Here is a 17,837-nt window from a genome sequence, read left to right as displayed (position 1 = left end):
ATGCATTTAGGTTCACACTGCAGAGCTGAATGCTCAATTCAACTTTTTTGTGAGAGCGTTTACATTTCCATCTAAATGCGACTTGTATGCGATCCCGTGTGAACGTCACAAGTCTTCCATGCGCAAAGAACACGCAATGTCACATGCAATGCGCCCAGTGTTTACGGAAGTACACATGGATGCCCAACGGCGTTGCATATCAAGCAATTTCAACAATATTATGCTAGAGTGAACAGAGTTGAACCCAATTATCAAATACACCATTTTCCTCCATTGAATGTGTTCCGTGTTTTCGTCCGCCATGGTTGTTGAGTTCTATGCTTTCTTCCGCCTCTCGAGGAAGTCCACGTCATATGAATGCGCATCGACTGTTCACACAGAGGTCAAATTCCCAAAGATCGCATATGTATCTGATTTAGGACCACATATGAATGTGGCTTGGGTCTGGTGTGAAAAAAGCGAATACGTAATGTTCAGACAAACTGATTGGACAGAGGTCGCTCGCGTCTTAGCAAAAAAAATCAGATTTCCCTGCAGTGTGAACTTAGCCCTATATGTCATAATTTACTTTAAGTTATGTCCAATTGAAAGAGAAAATACTAAAAAGGTACCTCAGCACTTTTTTTTTATTCTGAATCATATTCTATATTACACAATGCAGAAAAGTAGGTGAAGAACAGTATATGTACACAGACTGACGAGCCACCAATGTTTTTTTTAGGGTGAATATTCAATCAAATCTTTATACAACAGTTGATAAGTCCAATGCTTTTACTATGTCGTCTTATCGACTTTTTTCTCAAACATTTGTGAGTGATTTAGCAAAAAGCAAACACATTAAAAAGAAAACTTTAATCTTCAAGATTGTAGTTTGGATTGACGACCAGAACCGCATCTTCCTCCGTGCTTGCAGGCTCGGAGCCCTTCAGACCCGACTGAGAGAGCTCGATAAGAATGTGATCCTGCGCAAGTACAAACACATCGGATGAAGACTGACACGGACTTGCAGATCTGGATCGTGGTCTGTTGTGCGGCGGCTCGACTTACAAAGTGGACCAGCCTGTGGATAACCTTCTCGATCAGTCCCTTCTTATTGATGAGCTCCTCCTCAGAGTCGATCTCAGACTCTATCTCACCCAGGTACCAGTTGACAACGGCGTTTTTCTTCAGCTCTTCCTCCTGCTCAGCTGTGGGCAAAATCATTTGAAACAAATGCCGAGTACTTTATAAAAGAAAATGGTAGGAAAGTAATTAACCCTTTAATCACTTTTCACCCTATTGGAGGGGTCTGAAAACTTTTGGCCCAAAGAGCCACAATAGCAAAATATTTTGCTTTATTGAGAAAGTGCCACACCCAATATTTTGAGACCAAAATCAATCAAACCACCAAACCCATTCTCCAGATAAAAACAATGTTTTCCACGCATTTTATGTGACTGTGTGACGTTAGAGGATTTGATAAAATTTATGAAGTAACCGTAATGGCGGGGCCCATGTCCCATTCAAACAAATATACCCATTTATAATGGTCTCCCTCCCGCTGTTAAGGATCGTTTGACCTTCATTTTCTTCCTTTAATAATAGTTTCAGAACCAGTTGTTTTGTAAAAAATGTTACAAAATACTGCAAACAAAAAGTCTCAGGCTGCTCATTATTACCCTTAAGCAGGGCTGTTGCTTGCCATTTGGGTGCCCTCAGAAACAATGTTTTTTTTTTTAATCATTATTCCTTATAAAAATATACACACTTGTTCTGGTATTAACGGCGGTCGCGTGAGACTCGCATCTAATAGGCTAGTGCGCTGGAGCGGTTGTACCCAATATGCCAGTGCGCCATATGAGTAGACCAAAAAAATAATTCGAACCAAGGATTGTGCGCCCTTTAAAACAGTGCACCAAATGGGTGTGGAAATACGGTGCAATAATGAACTTTTTTATTTCAACATTGACTACCGGCAAGCGTCGCATTAGCTTCATCTCGTTGCCGTTTCTAGGCCATGTTCGCACAGGTGTTCACCAAACAGCGAATGAGGCATAATCGGACATACCCACGAGGAGGGGAGGGAGGCATCATGAGACTGGAAATAGACCGGGGCACAAAACAGATTCATCCCTTTTCCTGGGAAATTTGGTTGGTTTTGTATTGTTTAACCATATTAGCGCATATTATTAATACTTTGGGAAAGAAAGGAAAGAAGGAAGCATTGCTGTGTGCAGTGATCTGCCAACCTCTACCTCTCACCCAATCAAATTGCTTTGCGTACTTGGCTGGCATTGTTGCGAGTCATTTTCTGTGGGTTTTCATCATAAGGCGTCTCAACAGTGAACGTAAATTGTTTTAACTTTCATGTAAAGGATTCCTTAGCGACCCTCAGAAAACGGTCCGTTATTGAGACACCTCGAATAAAAACCATACCCTTTATGAACTGGACTAAAGCACTTTCTCCCAGTGATACATTGCCTTTGCACATGTCTTACTCTTCAGAGTTCCAATCAGAATTGGAACACAAAATACATTTGCACGATCAAACTTTTATCTCCAAACCATTTGTACTAATGAAAAGATCCATAGGTGCCCGACCCCTGCCCTATTGGGCGAGTTGAGCCTGCCCAGGATTGCAAGCCCTACCTTCTTCTGCTCTGCGTAGATGCAGGACCAGCAAGTTGGAGATGCGCTGGTACTCCGCAAAGGACAGACGAAGGGACGGTTTGGCCTGACTGCCAGCCTCTCCGTGGCCATTCACCCCATTGACGAGACTGCCAACATCGTGCCCGTTTATTCCATTGACCACGCCATTGACTCCGTTAGGGATGTTTCCTGCATGACATTAAAACAGGGCAGTCTTTTATAATAGGTGTGTCAAACTATGATGACCGTCCTCAAAGAGCCCGATTTATTCCATAAATGTAACTACTCCTTAATAACTGAATTTATAAATCATTTAAGTGCCAACCATTATAGTTGTATTGAAAAAAATACAGTATATTTATGGAAACAATTTTCATTAACTCAATAAAACAAAATCTTCAAGCAACATTTGAGATAATTTCTCAATTCCACCCAATGGCATTGATATGGAAACACAGCTGCGAAATGGGGCTGAGCTGTCAGTTTGCAGAAATCGTAGTAGACTTGCATTTTTGGAAATGTAGTTCAAGCTGTTGAAAACTACCAAATCAAGATGAAATGGACTGAACGCTGCTAGAAATTAAATCACCAGTGATCCTGGAAATTTTGGAAAGAAAATAAATACCTTCTTCAGGAAGCTCCTCTTCTTCCTGTTGGTCATCTTGTTCCAGATTGATATCAGGTGTTTCCACTCTGATAATGGATTTATTCAAAAGACGGAAAGCTTCCTTCACATGTTTGGGCTGCACCTAAAATCACGAAGGGGAGGGGAGTAATTACCGTATTTTCCTGACTAGAGCGCTTTAAAAGCCCCAATTTGGCCAGAAATTTGAAAGTGAGCCTTACAACCTCTTATATTGACCACAGAATATGTGGAGAAGATTGGTACTGCATACAGTAATTACGAGTATGTGTCACCATTGTGCAATCGTTAATACCGCTGACCAAATGAACAAAACGTTGTATGCAACGGAATTCTAACTTTAGTAGCCGTAACAGCGCCAGCGCTTTACCACTAGGCCACCAGTAGTTCAGGCGACATAGATAAGGCAGTAGAGCTCATCTCATATCACACCATATTTACTCATAGTGCCAGAAACACTGATCTTAATAGTAGATTCTGATTGGTTTAACAGTCTCTCCACTTTTACACCAAAAAATATACATAAGTCTTTCAATAAAATATGATGTACATAACCGCAACGTTATTGATGCATAGATGACGTGGAGGGAACGCTTATTACCTATAAGAAATGCACTACGCAAATCAGTGTGATCATATGATAAGCTGTAATGCCTTTTCGTATGTCATCTGTACTACTGGTGGTCTATTGCTAAATTGTCGGTGCTCTCACTGCAGCTCATCGGGTTCGTTTGCCGACACGTTATAATCCGTTGTCCCTTTTAGTAATAATACGGTGAAGGTATGGTACTTTGATTGAAACTATTTAAAACCGAGTCATCTTTGCGTCTTTTCAATCTAGTCTTACCTCATCGCAGCAGTGCATCCGGGCCATGCCCTCAGAAAGGCGGATCATGCTCTCCAACTGCCTCACGGTGATCCTCCAGGCTGACTTGGTCACGCCACCAGAGCCGTCGCGTTGCCGGAGACGCTTGTACTGCTCGACGATGAAGTCCTCGGATTCCTTGGAAATCTGCAGAAATGGGTGGCCGGCGTACGGGGGTTACCAATGAGGGACCAACACTCAACAGAGACCAGGAATCGGCGGACGCACTTTAGGTTTGAACTGTCTGGCAAACAGCAGATATCTTCGGATTTCATCCAGCGAGTACAGCCTGTCCACAGATTCCTCTACACGCGAGTGGAGATCTACGATGCGCCGGGCGATGGCGTAGTCCGTAACCTGTAACGCATGTATTTTTATTTTGACCTGCGCGCCGCACGACTGAGGTCAGTCCAAACGAAGAAGGGGGGGCAACTGACCTCGTTGCAGTCGTCCACGAGAATGAAAAAGAGGTCGAAGCGGCTCATGATGGGGGCCGTGAGGTTGACGTTCTGCTTCAAGCTCTTGCTGCGGTCGTAGCGCCCGTTGACCGGGTTGGCGGCGGCCAGGATGGACGTGCGGGCATTAAGAGTAGCCTGCAGATGACAGTGTATTACGAAGTGGCGTTCAACTTTATTCTTACACCCCCAGTCATCGTTTAAGTTCAGGTCGCAAAGAGATGAACAGTTTCATTTTAAAGGGAGTCTGTGTGGAGGTAAGATCGGGCTGGTATAAAAGCCCGACCCAGCCCGACCACTTAACTTTATTTGAGGGGCCGAGTCTGGGGCAAACAAAAGTTCTTGTTTTAGCACTGGGCAAACCGAGGACAGAATCCATCGCGCGGATCCTTCAGAAAGAAAAGGAAACAAACTAGGTCTATATTTTTTTTTTAAACTAGAGAGAAGCCCAGCCCGCACCCAAATGTAAAGATTCACATTTTAGACCCGATCCAACCCGAATTTCAAAAATTTGACCTCTTTCACCATTAGATGTCGCTATGTTGTGCAACTGAAAATAAGGGCTTCGAAGCACAAAGAAGAATACAAACTACGGCGACTCAAAGTTATAAAACAATAATGCACTACTCTTCAGTCTCACTAACTCCAAATTCAAGGGCCTGCAGCAGGTACAAAACGGTACAGCGAGGCTTATAACTAAGACAAGAAATTTTGATCACATGACCCCGATTTTAGCTACCCTGCATTGGCTCCCTGTCAGCTTAAGATGGGATTTTAAGGTTCTGTTGGTATTATACCCAATCATGCGTGGACTTGCTCCCTTATAGATTTAAAAATTTATTTCCCCCTATGTTCCGGCCTGGAGCCTTCGCTCTAAAAATGCTGGTCTACTAGTGATCCCAGGAGCCAAGAAGAGATCCGCAGGTTTGAAAGCGTTCTCCATTCGGGCCCCGGTGTTGAGGAATGCTCTTCCCCCTGAGATTCGATCTGCAACCTCAGTGGAACTGTTATTGTAAATTTAGGCTTAAAACACACTTCTATTCTATAGCTTATGAATGACCTATATTTCACGTTGACGATATCTGTGTATTATTTGTTATTGCAACATCCGTTTCAGCCTGGTCATCCTGGAAGGGGGAATACCTCATGTGCGGTCCCTCCCTTCTCAAGGTTTCTTTATTCTCCTCATGTTGAGGTTTTTGAGATTTTCCTTACTCTCATGTAGGTTTTAGATCACGGGATGTGTCAAAATAGTCTGTGGTTAGAAATAATCTGTGTGGTCTGTGCAGCCCTTTGAGAATCTTTGTGATTAAGGGCTATACAACTAAAAATAGTTTTACTCCTCATTGACTTGATTACTGCAGCATGCAAGCATAAGGTTTTAGGAAATTTGGGTAGCCATGGCAGCAAGATGGCAGACAATCGTTTTTGCTTCCTAAAGGTGAGGTGCATACTGAATGAAAAGGAATTTCGCAACTTATGACTACTTAAAAAAAAGACAAGTGTTTATATTTTTGCATCGTCAAATCGATATACAGGCAGCACGGAGGCGCAGTGGTTAGCGCGTGTGCGGCACAGTTCTAAGGTCTTGGGAACCTTCTGTGTGGGTTCAAATCCAGCTACGGGACTTACTGTGCGGAGTTTGTATGTTCTCCCTGTGCTTGCGTGGGTTTCCTCCGGGCACTCCGGTTTCCTCCCACATTCCAAAGACATGCATTTCAGGTGGATCGGCCGGTCCAAATTGTGCCTAGGTGTGAATGAGCGAGCGAGTTGTCTGTCCCTGTGTGCCCTGCGATTGGCTGGCAACCAGTTCAGGGTGTCCCCTGCCCACTGCCCGATGATTGCTGGGATGGGCTCCAGCACCCCCGCGACCCTACTGAGGATAAGCGGTGCAGCTGATGAGATGAGATGAAATCGATATACAGTTTTTAATCACTAGAAGGCGCCAGATAGTACACAATTTCCCTTGAAAAGATGAGAAACACAGTTAGGGTCTCTTTCAAAGGAGCAAATTGAGTACTGTACATTGGAGAGAGTCTGTCATTCCTGATTAGTTTTGAAATGGTGATAACATTAGAACTTTTGTATGCTCATTGTGCATCTTTTTTTGGAACATCTGTGGGAGACAAACAGCAAGCGCTGAACCTCAATTGTTAGAGGATTGTTTATCCCCCTTTATAGATGAGGCACACGTTTTTTAAAATTCTCCAGGCTAACCATCCGTTGAAAACGTTTAAAAAGATTCCCAGCACCCGTTTCATGGCATTTTTTCAAAGGGACAATGTAATATTTTAAGAAAAATGGTAACTTGACTAAAAAAACTAGAGTAAAAACACAGAGGATGGAGAACTTCCCAATATATTTTTCACATGGAAGAGCAAAGCAAGCAGAGGCACACAAAGGAACACTAGGCAGTGCTTGAGCTCATGCCTTATACCCCTCCTTTCTTTCGGAATGTTTTTTGTTTAAAAATCAAATAACAATTTGCTGAGGTCCATCATAGGTCAAATTCAAATGATTTAGGCACCATTAAAAATAAACCTGACATCTAGTTATTGTTTGACATAAAGCTCTTCCTCTCACCTTAACTCCAGCCTTCGTGATGCTGATGGTCTGTTGCTCCATGGCCTCGTGGATCGCCACTTGGTCTTTGATATCCATCTTGTCAAACTCGTCAATGCAGCATACACCCTGGATGAATTCAAGCAAAAAAAACATTTTTAAATAATAGAATGCATATTCTGTGGTATACATTCTCTTTTTTTCTTTTAATACATTTTTAAAGAAAACCTCAATCAGATTAAAAAAACGAAACTCAATTCCTGGATCCAGACCAACAAGACAACAATCCCATGCACCTTGTAGGGTGCAATACACAAAATAAACTCACATTATCAGCCAACATCAAAGCTCCGGCCTCAATGACAAACTCGTGGGATTCTTCGTCTCGAACGACAGCAGCAGTAAGACCCGCAGCAGTGCTCGCTTTGCCACTCGTGTACACAGCTCGGGGACTGAACTCTTCCACGTGCCTGACAGCGCAAGCATGTGTATAGAGAAAGGAATCAATGAGTTAACAATTTTAACAAAATCACCGCTCCTCCTCCAGAGTCCCTCGCAAAAAACAAAAAAAAAAATCGGTTTAAATGCGGTTGATTGGTCGGGCTTGGTCAAGCTGTAATACCTACAGGCCCAGGTAGTGTCAGATTTATTAGACCCGATCTTACCTTTATTAAATGGGTTGGGCCAGCTTAAGGCATGTTAAATTATAGACTTGAATACTAACAGGAAAATAAGACAGAGTAATTGAGAATGTTCTGAATCAATATTTGTTTTTTGTTCTGATATAATTTTGTAATTTGAAAATAATTCAAAATAATAAATTCCTCCTTATTTAGCGATTACTGGTTTGACTGTTTACTGCCGGCTTGAAGAGTAAAATATAAAATATTGAAATACAACAAATAATATGTAAATATGGGTCTTTTGAAGGGACTTAACAGGTCGAATTAAAATTGGCTGCTTGCCAATTTTGTAAACAAATAACATCTTTGAAGATACTTAACTTCATATAACTTTGTGTTATTCTAAGCACTTAATTGTGGAATAGGGGGAGAGAGATTAAATACTGCAACCTTAATATAGTTTGGTTTTGTTTGGTGCTCTGAATAATGCCAATGGTTCAAAAAGAAAAAGTCCTCAGGTAGTACTTAGCCTCCAAAAACGATTTATGCTTATGACACAAAACATGAATTACAAAGAATTAAAATAAAAAGATATCCCGTCCTAAGAATTCTGTATTTTCTTTAACAAAGTATAGCGTAGGGAATGCATTTATATGTTGACTCATATTTTTTTTAAGTTCATGTCAGAATCTAGTCTTTTCTTTCTACTACTTTTGGGTCAAGAAGCAAACTTATTAAAATATAGTGGCCCCACTTCATACGAGCTACTCTAGTTATGAGAAATTTGAGATAAGAGATGTCTTTTGAGCAACAATATTCCCTGACATACGACAGAAAAGCCAAATTAAGAGAATTTCCAGATGCTACCACTAGAGGGCCCTATGATCGAGACAGCTTTAGTAATCAGGAATGTGTGTTTTCAAGATACTTAGGGTTAACTTGAATGATTTCCGGAGGCTTGGAATGGATTATTTGGTATTCAATCGTTTCATTACGGGGAAAATACAACCGAGGTACAAGCTTCATCTCGTATGTAGAGTGGTCACTGTATCAATAATGGCATTTTAGTGCCCCATTTTTCAACTCATATCAAATGACTTTTACAAAGAGCTCAGTTGAAGACAAATGGCTAATTTATAAGGGAAAATACACAATGGTTGATATAGAACATGTGAGGATTTGGATGTTAGCTGTGGCAAACAGCAGCTCAATTGCTCGTTGTACTAAAAACATTTTATCTTCTTTGGTTAAAGGGAAGATTGGGCCTAAAAAAATCTAGCCAGACCCAACCTGTCCTGCAGTGGCACTCATTCTTAAAGCAATAGCTACATCTAGTGGTAGTTAACAATACTTTCATGCAATCACAACGCAGGGTGGATAGTTTTTAGAAATAAGTCAGCGATTGAGAAACTGTGCTTGACCCAAACCGGAACGTACTGATTGGTATTTCAGCCCCGACCGGAAATTCAGGTTGGGCTTGGGCCTAAGATCTTGCCTGTAGTTGCAATATAGGACTAAAAAAATGCATAGTCTCTACTCGCTTCCTTGCACAGGTATCACGAGAAGATTAAAAACGACAAGGAAAATAATTCAAATTGGGCTTACTTGAGGAACTGGCTCTTAGCAGTACTGGGGTCTCCGACAATACAGACGTTGACATCTCCCCTCAGCGAGGTTCCTTCCATGGTGGTCTTGGGAACCCCCCCAAACAGCATCAACAGGATGCCGCGCTTCACCTCGTCGTTGCCTGCAAAGTGCAAACCGCGTTGAAAGCGTGCAGCTTTTACAGAAGACGTTTATCCTGTGGGAAAATGGCGCCGACCGTGGATGGTGGGAAAGAGGCTGGTGCATAGGTTGTGGTAAAGGTTCTTGTCTTGACTCATCTCGAAAACCTTCTCCCACTCTCGCTCGGTCATCTGACTCTTAATGCTCTCGGCCGTTTGCTCCTCCTCGCGCAGCTCCTTGCCGCCGAACTTGAAAAAGAAAAAAAAAAAACAAATTATAAGCCACTCGGAGATCATGTGATTTACAGAATGTTATAACCCACCTGTTCCCTATATTTTGAAATATAATACATTGACTTATTGTATTTATATATCTTAGAGGAACGGTGTGTATTATTTAGGTCCTCCAAATTGTTAAAAAAAAATAAAAATATTGATATTAAGATAACCAAAATTACATTAAATACCATATGATCACACCTTTTTCTTTAAATACAAGTTGAGACATTATCACCTATTTTACATAACGTTAGCCTCATGATTGTCCGCCACCTTGCTGCTACAGATACCCAAAAGACCTCAAAAAGGCTGGGAAAAAGTGTGTTTTGATTAGTTTACATAGTTTGTGTTCCTCTTTCCGTTTTTTCTTGCGGTTCCATATATTTGTATTTTTCTGGTGCATTATGAATTTCAAGATTTTGGGTTGCTGATTCTGCACTACACCATGCAAAGACATCTAGGTCAATAATACACACGGTCTCTTTAACTTGTATAAAAATATTCTACTTGGGGAATCCATCTTCAGTCTGAAATCATCATTGCAGCTGCTTTTGTTGCGCGTTCAACTATGTGAAATGCATAAATGCGCTTGAATGAACTCTTTTTCATCTTTTTGGAGTTTGGGTTGGAATTTTCCTGCTTTAAAGGTAGTCCATTTCTTACTTTCACCGTATTCACGCTACAATTGAAGAAAACCACAACCTGACGCATGATATCACTCGTTTTTCTGCTAAACTACACAATAAAGTGTTCAATATTACATAGTCCCTTGAAAAGTGCAATTTATATATTTTTCAAACCATTTTCATCTATATTTGATCTGCATCCATTTTTAACATCCACCAGTCCATTTTCTCCACCGCTTATCCTCAGTAGGTTCGTGGGGGTGCTGGAGCCCATACAAGCTGACTTCGGGCATTGGGCAGGGGACACGGGGGGCATACAACCATTTACGTGCACATTAACAACTAGGGACAATTCAGATTCGCCAATTAACCCGACATTATGTTTTTGGAATGTGGGAGGAAACCGGAGTGCCCCAAGGAAAGCCATGCAGGCACGGGGGAAACATGCAAACTCCGCACGGGTAGGCCAGTAGCTGGAATTGAACCCTGGACCTCGTACCATGAGGCTAACGACCTTATTTTAAACATGTATGGTTTTCTAGTGTTTTAAAAAAGGTAGTTGACCATTTGGGTAACGGCATCAAAATGTATTTCTTATGAAAGTAAGTATGACAAATAGTCTATGATCAATTGTAATTATATCAATTTTCTTTAATTTTCAAACCATTTAGGGCGGATCTGCTTTTAATACCTAGGAGATTTAATATAAAGAAGGGTGCAGAGGAGGGCATTAAGAACAGGTTGGAATTTCTTCTTCAAGTTTAAATCTCGTTGCCGTCTTTTCTCCTTAGTTTGAGTGTCTACTAAACTTAAGTTCAAAAGGTTTTGGGACATTTGTTAAGAAAAAGAGTTGGAAAATGTTTGAAACTCCTTAACAGTGCTCCAATTTCAAAGACCAAAAGCCTGCTTTTGGGTTTGAGTTAAGGTACCGCTTCAAAAGGTTTTACAACAACGGTATTCCCTATGAAGAAATGTTCCAAACACTGACCAAAAAGTTGAGATCTAATGTGGAGTTATTGACTCTTACCCGAGGGTTTGTGGGTGCGACATGACAGGCGAGGAAGGCCAACCGATATGAGAGCTCTCGTACTCCCAGAGCCTTCAAACCCCTCAGACCTTCGGACTCGGAGCGCTGAGGTCCACCAACCCTGGTACTGGTCTCTGCTCGCAGACCTTGGAAGGAAGACACAATTGAATGATGCAGAAAGAGAGACAAAAAAAGTGATCAACTCACAAAAAAAAAATTAAAAAAAACTACCTGGAGTGCTGAGCTGCGAGACGTCCGGGACAACAATGAGGGTTCCGATGAAGTCACAGCGGTCACCAGCCTGAGCGGTCTCCACCGCCTCAGCTCTCAGGACAATTTCCAGGGAGCGAGGGATGGAACCGCGGGGAAGCTCTGCCTGAGTTTCCTGGATACGCACCTGAAATGATAGACCATAACATCAAAACAGAGCTGACAAATATTGGAAATAGTGAAAAAAAAAATACCAAATAGGCATCTAAGAGCTTCTCTTTTAAGTTGAAACTAGTTACTTTTGTTAAGTAATCAATTTTTCAAATTACCTGAAAACCACAAAGTAGTCATCATTGATAAATTTATTGTAAAAATTTGGTGTGGATACAACTTCGAAAATTCTAACAATCAATCGTTTTTTACAAGATGAAATTGAATACAAATAAAAAGAAAAAAAAAGAAAATGCGTCTTTAGTAATTTGCTATAAATTGAAGTACTGAACTAGGAAGGTTCTTAGTTCCCTTTGTATAATATAACCCTATTCATTTTAGGGCATTTTACAGTAAATTTCTAATTTGGGTGGTGGTTGTGGGGGTGATTAAATAAAGATTCAAATGTATGTTTTGCTTTCAAACAAATCATCTTTATTTGGATTTTTGGGGTAGACAAAATAACTTAATTGAAACCCAGAATGCTGTGGAAATAATCCAAGTAGTTGATCAGTCTACATCATTGGAGAGTATTCTGGCATACGGAGTCACATTGGGGTATGCTGGGAGCCCGGCAACGGACAGTAAAACCATATACAGGCCAGAAAATCATTGGCTGCTCTCTGCCCAGTCTGGAGGATATTGCCGGTTTGAAATATCACAACTGGGCAAAAATAAAAAGGACTCCTCTCACACCTCTTAGACCTGTTGCCTGTCTGGTAGGTGCCAGCGGACCATTAAATGAAAAGACTAAAGAAATAGTTTGCCTAGTTATCCTGAGATCAAGTTATCTCTTTATTACAGGTTTAGTTTGGAGTGTACATTCTTAGCCTTCAGCATACCATGCTCATGATAGGACAATGCAAAAGACGATTCCAATTCTATTGACAAAGACAGCTAATTTATGTTTTAAGAGTTTACCTTCTGGAAGTCAATGAACTTAGACTTGTGTGTGTCAAGGTGGAAGCGCGAGCGGTTGTTGCAGACGGGGTTCCGGCAGATGGTGGGGGGCGAGTATTTGAACTGCTGAGGAACGTCTTTGATCACCGCTTGGCAGTCCATGCACAGGAAGGTGCCGCTCACCTGAGAAAGACAAGACGGCCGTGAAAGAAGAAACCAAAGTGGGTCATGGAAATGTGCAGCCTGATGACTCACCAGTTCAGGGTGGACGGGGTGCGTCCTCACAACTTGTCCACTTATCCTCACCAAGGTGCCAATGCGCATGGAGGACAGCTCCCGAATCCTCAAATAAACAATCATTCAACACAGTTAATAAGATGAGAGACGTGACCATAGAATAAAAGCTTTAAAGTCAACCAAGAAATGGATTTGTCAACTCAAGAGGAATTAAAATGTGCATTCAGAATGTAAGTCAATTGTTGAGTTAGTACAACCATAAAGGGGCCGATGCATCTTCGGCTGAACAATGTACCCTCAGTTTAGCCCCCCAAATGTTGTTTGTGTGTATTGATCTCACTTGTGTCGAGTAGGCAGATCTTCAAGGGCCACGTAGAACTCTTTAGTGGGCGGTACGTTCCCATGATCCCTCGCAAAATTGCGGACAGCCCGACAGAGGAAGGGGTACACCCTGAAAATGAAATCAGCAAGAGTCAATTACATTTTTTTTTACGTTTTAACTTTGAAGGATAGGGCACATCTGATAATTGATATCAATCTTAGTGTCTCTCTTTTTTTTAATGTAGGCAGTTGAAAGAATAATCATTCACCTGACATAAAGTATAATGCTGTATGTACACAAATTCCTTTATTGCTAATGCACTGCGTTCCTTTCTCCTGTGCTGCCACATTTAACAATGCATTAACCATTTTATACATATTACAAGTGCTAATGAACAATGTTAATATGAGCAGTGAATGGTAAATCTAACTGCCTCAGAACAAATTTGCAGATGTGCTAAATAAATATCGGATGCACAGAAAGGTAAAGAAACAGTAACTGATAAACATTTCATCTTATTTGTTGCCGTACAAGCAATTCTATCTAACTTACATCAGAATGTTTTTATTCACCTGTACAGGTGAATATGTAATCACAAAGCATATGCACCACACCATACCTTTTTGAGTCGCAGGGCGCATTCAATTTTTTAAAAAAAATGACCATTTTGTGTCTGCCATAACATAGTCTCAAACTTGATACCTAAGCAAAACATGAGGAAAAACGAGGGGACACTCGACTCACTGGCACCAAACAACAGGTTTTATTTGTAATACTTTATAAACCATGACATATATTGCCGTTATATGTACATTTGTCTTTAGGCGGGCCAGATAAATAAGCATGACAGCTGCATGTGGCCCGTAGGCTATAGTTTGCCCACCCAACTTAGATGCACTGACTTTATTGACAACATTTGTTTTTTTGTCTCTAAAGAAGGGTTTTGGTTACTCGAAGTCCCTTTTTTTGTCTTATCAAAAGCTCAATTTGGGTTGCTACAGAAATTTATATTATTTAATTTATTTATCGTGATGAAAGGTTTTCTTCAGCGATAATACTTTTGAACTAGAGTTGGCAAAATGCTACTTATCTTCATACAACATTCTTGATTTAATCATTGTACTCCTATAATATAATAACACGTTGCACCTCAACCTGCACTGTTACTTATAGTGAACACATCAAATTGCAATGTTCGTGGCTCATTGTAGTCATACAAACCAGTGTCTGAAACTCGTGGGAAAAAAAAATACCGGACACCAGGGCAGACAACTCTGAACAGTTGCCTGCCCCATTTTTCACAACTTGAAACACAATAAGACGATTAATCGAAAAAAAAACAATGTTGCAAAGTATTAAGGATTGATAATGAGAACAACACTTTAAAATTAGGTTTATGATAAATATACTTATAACATTTATGACATCGCTGTTTTCCATTCGCCATCAGTATGTACCGGTATTTACTCATCTTCATTCATGCAATGTTCGCGTTGCATCGTCTGCAAAAAAAACACGTGAACTCCTCTTTCCACGATGCTTTTAATATACGTTTACCATTTGTAGCATCATAAATTTTGTTAGCTTATTTTGAATCTTTTGGGGCTGAGGTTTTGGCTTGATTCCTAACCACTTCTCCATTTATCTTGCGTTCTCTGTGCGCCCACTTAGGAAAATGATATGCAAATGAACGACTTTGTAACAATCGAGAAAGTCCGGAAGCATGAAGGTATTTGATACAGGCTTCTGATTGGTTGCAGAGTATGCAAATTGCCAAACGAACCGAAATTCCGAAACCGAACGAAGATTTCGAAATCCGAATAAAGCAAGCGTTTAATTTGTAAAAATAAATACATTTTTAAAAAACGAAATATTTTTTTTTCTTTCTTGAAAAAGTTGTCGGACACCCGGGCAGAGACGTTGTGTAAGTTGTATGCCCGACGTAAAAGATGCACGGCCCAGGTGTCCGGGCAAACGTTATTTCAGACACCAGGTGAGGGGTTAGCATGTCTCGTGCAGAGTTCTGAGATCATGGGTTCAAATGCAGCTGACAGCATTCCTGTGCTGAGTTTGCATGTTCTCCCTGTGCGGGTTTCGTCATTCCAAATACATGCATGTCACGTTAATTGGCCGGTTCAAATTGTCCCTTGATGTCAATGAACAAGCAAGTTAGTTGTCTGAGTGCCAGCTGGCAAACAGTTCAGGGTGTCCCCCGCCCACTGCCCGAAGATAGCAGGTATGGGCTCCAGCACACCCGCAACCCTACTGAGGATAAGCGCTGCATATAATGGATAGGCAAACCTGTAATATTCTTCTTGAACGGTTGTTGCCAGCTCCTGGTTGAAGACCTCAAGATCGATGAAGCTAACCAGCAAGGTGTTCCTCTCAGGTCGGATCAACTCCTCCGCCTCCCTGACGTACTTCACTTCACCATCCGTGGTTAGGAACCTTACAAGTGGGGGAGGGGAGGTGCAAAATAAAAACTCTTGACTTGAGTGGTGTAAAATTGTGTCACATAAACGCATTATTATGGTACTCAAGCTCAATTCACGTCGGTATGCACATTAAATGATCTTGTTATTTGACTCTGTTTGAAAACATACCGTCATTTCTAACAATGTGTTCAATCAACTTTCTGTTAAGTTAATGTTTCAAACAAACGATTGGTTGCCACCACTCTTTTTCTGAATGCGAGTTTGCAAACTTAGCCCAATCCAACAACAATGCAATGAAAACTTGTGACTTACTCCTCCAAAAAAGCTTGGAATAACTTCTGACATTTGTCTGCCAACTCGTCTTTCACCGCCTCGCCGGGATTTTCCGCAGTCGCTGTGGCAACATCCATGTTGATTGAATCCACTAAGAGTGAATAAAATCTGAAAGGAGAAACAAAGGAGCTCCCGTGCTCTGAGAAGACTCGGGGCAACGAGGTCTATTCAGTCAAGCACGGTTTCGCGGGAAAAGAAACACCACGTGACATTTGGCGCGACATTTTCGTCCAATCACAATTTGTAAATTAAAGTAGGAGCTCTTTTGACCAATCCACTGCCTTTTTGAGATACAGGAAGTCCTCCAACATTTCTGATCGCGTAACTACTTTGGTTTTTAGGCAATTGTTGCGGATATTTTAGCATTTCTAAAATCCTCTACACTCTTAATCTCCCAAAGATTGACATCTGTATATGTTTAAGTGGAAAATTTAATTTTAAAGCTTGGTGCGCAAGTCTTTTCTCTAGTTAACCTTTTTTCGTTTCTCTTGGAGATCGTTTTAATGCTGTTTAAGGGACAGTGTGTAATATTTGACCACTGTTTTGTAGTGCAAGCAAAAACGAGTAAGATTTACAAATTTTGGAGACTCAAAGTGACCACCACACTGCACTGTTTTGTATGTACTTTATTTTCTTTATGATAACTTTTGGCACAGACTTTTTGCAAAACAAAATAAAAGGAGAAAAGGACAAAACCTGAAAAAAGCAAAAGGGAAAAGTTAAAAAAAGAGAAACAAATATGGAAGAAGAAAGAAAAGGGGGAAAGATGAAAGTAAAGAATATTAAAACAAAGAAAGATATTAAAGGAAGGGTGGGAAGCAAGAAACGACCGGAAAGAAGCTAATAAAAAATTAAGGGGAGACAATAAAGCGTTTTTGGGGGTAAGGGGGCTTCCTGTAGCAGCAAAATGGTGGACAAACATGTCCGCTTCCTCTTGGTGAGCCTCATGTTTTGTGAAATAAATACACATTTATCCACCTACAAGGATTTAAAAAATGCAGTGTTACATGAAAGTTCATGTATTATTGGTTATTATCCAAATGAATAGTTTAAAAAAAATGAATGAAGTTTTTTTTGACCATTTGAAGGTGCTATATAATACACACGGTACTTTTAAGTCATGTTCAGTTGTTTTAAAGGTCTTATTTTTCCCAATGAAGCTTTGCGTTAATGCCATCCATCGTGAAACGTTCCTTTGTTTGTTTTTTTAGCTTTTCCCATAACAACGAAAAACATTAAACATTTAGATGTCATGTCCATATATTGTATTACTTTGTATAAAATATATTTAATGACGTTCTTCAATAATGCATTAAAATAATGGTCCTGTACCACTTGTAAATTTTTTACGTTTTAAAATTTGCACGAAAATGTATTGGTTGATAAATAATATTGCTAGGCTTATCTAATTAAACTTGATATTCTTTTTCGTGTTTATCTTTTTATTTGTTTATATACTTGACTATTTATTTATTGTTTTGCTTATTTGAGGGGAATTGAGTCAGAGGGTCATAATTATGTTTCATAAGTGTCCACAAGAGGGCAGTCACAAATCTCAAAATACGTCAACAAACAATGAGCTGCATTGTGAAATCTAAATTTATTTTCGTGAAATTGTATTTATTTATTCTAACAGTCCATTTGTTTTGTAACATTATTCGATTTTTTTTTCTTCAAAACTAATTGTGGAATAATAACAAGGCAGTTGATTATGTAGAGCAGGGTTCTTCACCCTTTTTCAAACTGAGAGCTATTTTT

General features: G+C 40.3%; 1 protein-coding gene across 1 annotated transcript; it reads right to left on the bottom strand.

The window, feature by feature from the left end:
* Positions 1-757: 757 nt before the first annotated feature.
* Positions 758-16,288, bottom strand: mcm6 (minichromosome maintenance complex component 6). The gene is made up of 18 exons (XM_088354786.1): positions 16,059-16,288; positions 15,613-15,759; positions 13,330-13,440; positions 13,008-13,095; positions 12,774-12,935; positions 11,664-11,829; positions 11,433-11,578; positions 9,599-9,749; positions 9,382-9,523; positions 7,482-7,623; positions 7,175-7,282; positions 4,574-4,729; positions 4,365-4,493; positions 4,119-4,283; positions 3,254-3,377; positions 2,629-2,817; positions 1,048-1,187; positions 758-962 (listed from the first exon to the last, which is right to left on the bottom strand). The coding sequence occupies exons 1-18, from the start codon at positions 16,154-16,156 to the stop codon at positions 852-854; spliced, it is 2,475 nt and encodes an 824-aa protein (XP_088210912.1). The 5' UTR covers positions 16,157-16,288; the 3' UTR covers positions 758-851.
* Positions 16,289-17,837: the final 1,549 nt, after the last annotated feature.

Source organism: Urocampus carinirostris, chromosome 1 (genome assembly GCF_059441175.1).
Source record: "Urocampus carinirostris isolate Australia breed hairy pipefish chromosome 1, RoL_Ucar_1.0, whole genome shotgun sequence".
Classification (NCBI taxonomy): Eukaryota; Metazoa; Chordata; class Actinopteri; order Syngnathiformes; family Syngnathidae; genus Urocampus; species Urocampus carinirostris.
The sequence above is the reverse complement of the archived record's forward strand: the minus strand, read 5'-3'. Positions and strand labels throughout refer to the sequence as shown.

Excerpts from the sequence above, each read along its gene's own strand:
- mcm6 (XM_088354786.1), bottom strand. The coding sequence starts at position 16,156 with ATGGATGTTGCCACAGCGACTGCGGAAAATCCCGGCGAGGCGGTGAAA. Across the intron at positions 13,441-15,612 it reads GTTCAAGAAGAATATTACAG|GGTGTACCCCTTCCTCTGTC; the intron begins GTTTGCCTATCC and ends TTTCATTTTCAG. Across the intron at positions 4,494-4,573 it reads TCGTGGACGACTGCAACGAG|GTTACGGACTACGCCATCGC; the intron begins GTCAGTTGCCCC and ends CATGCGTTACAG.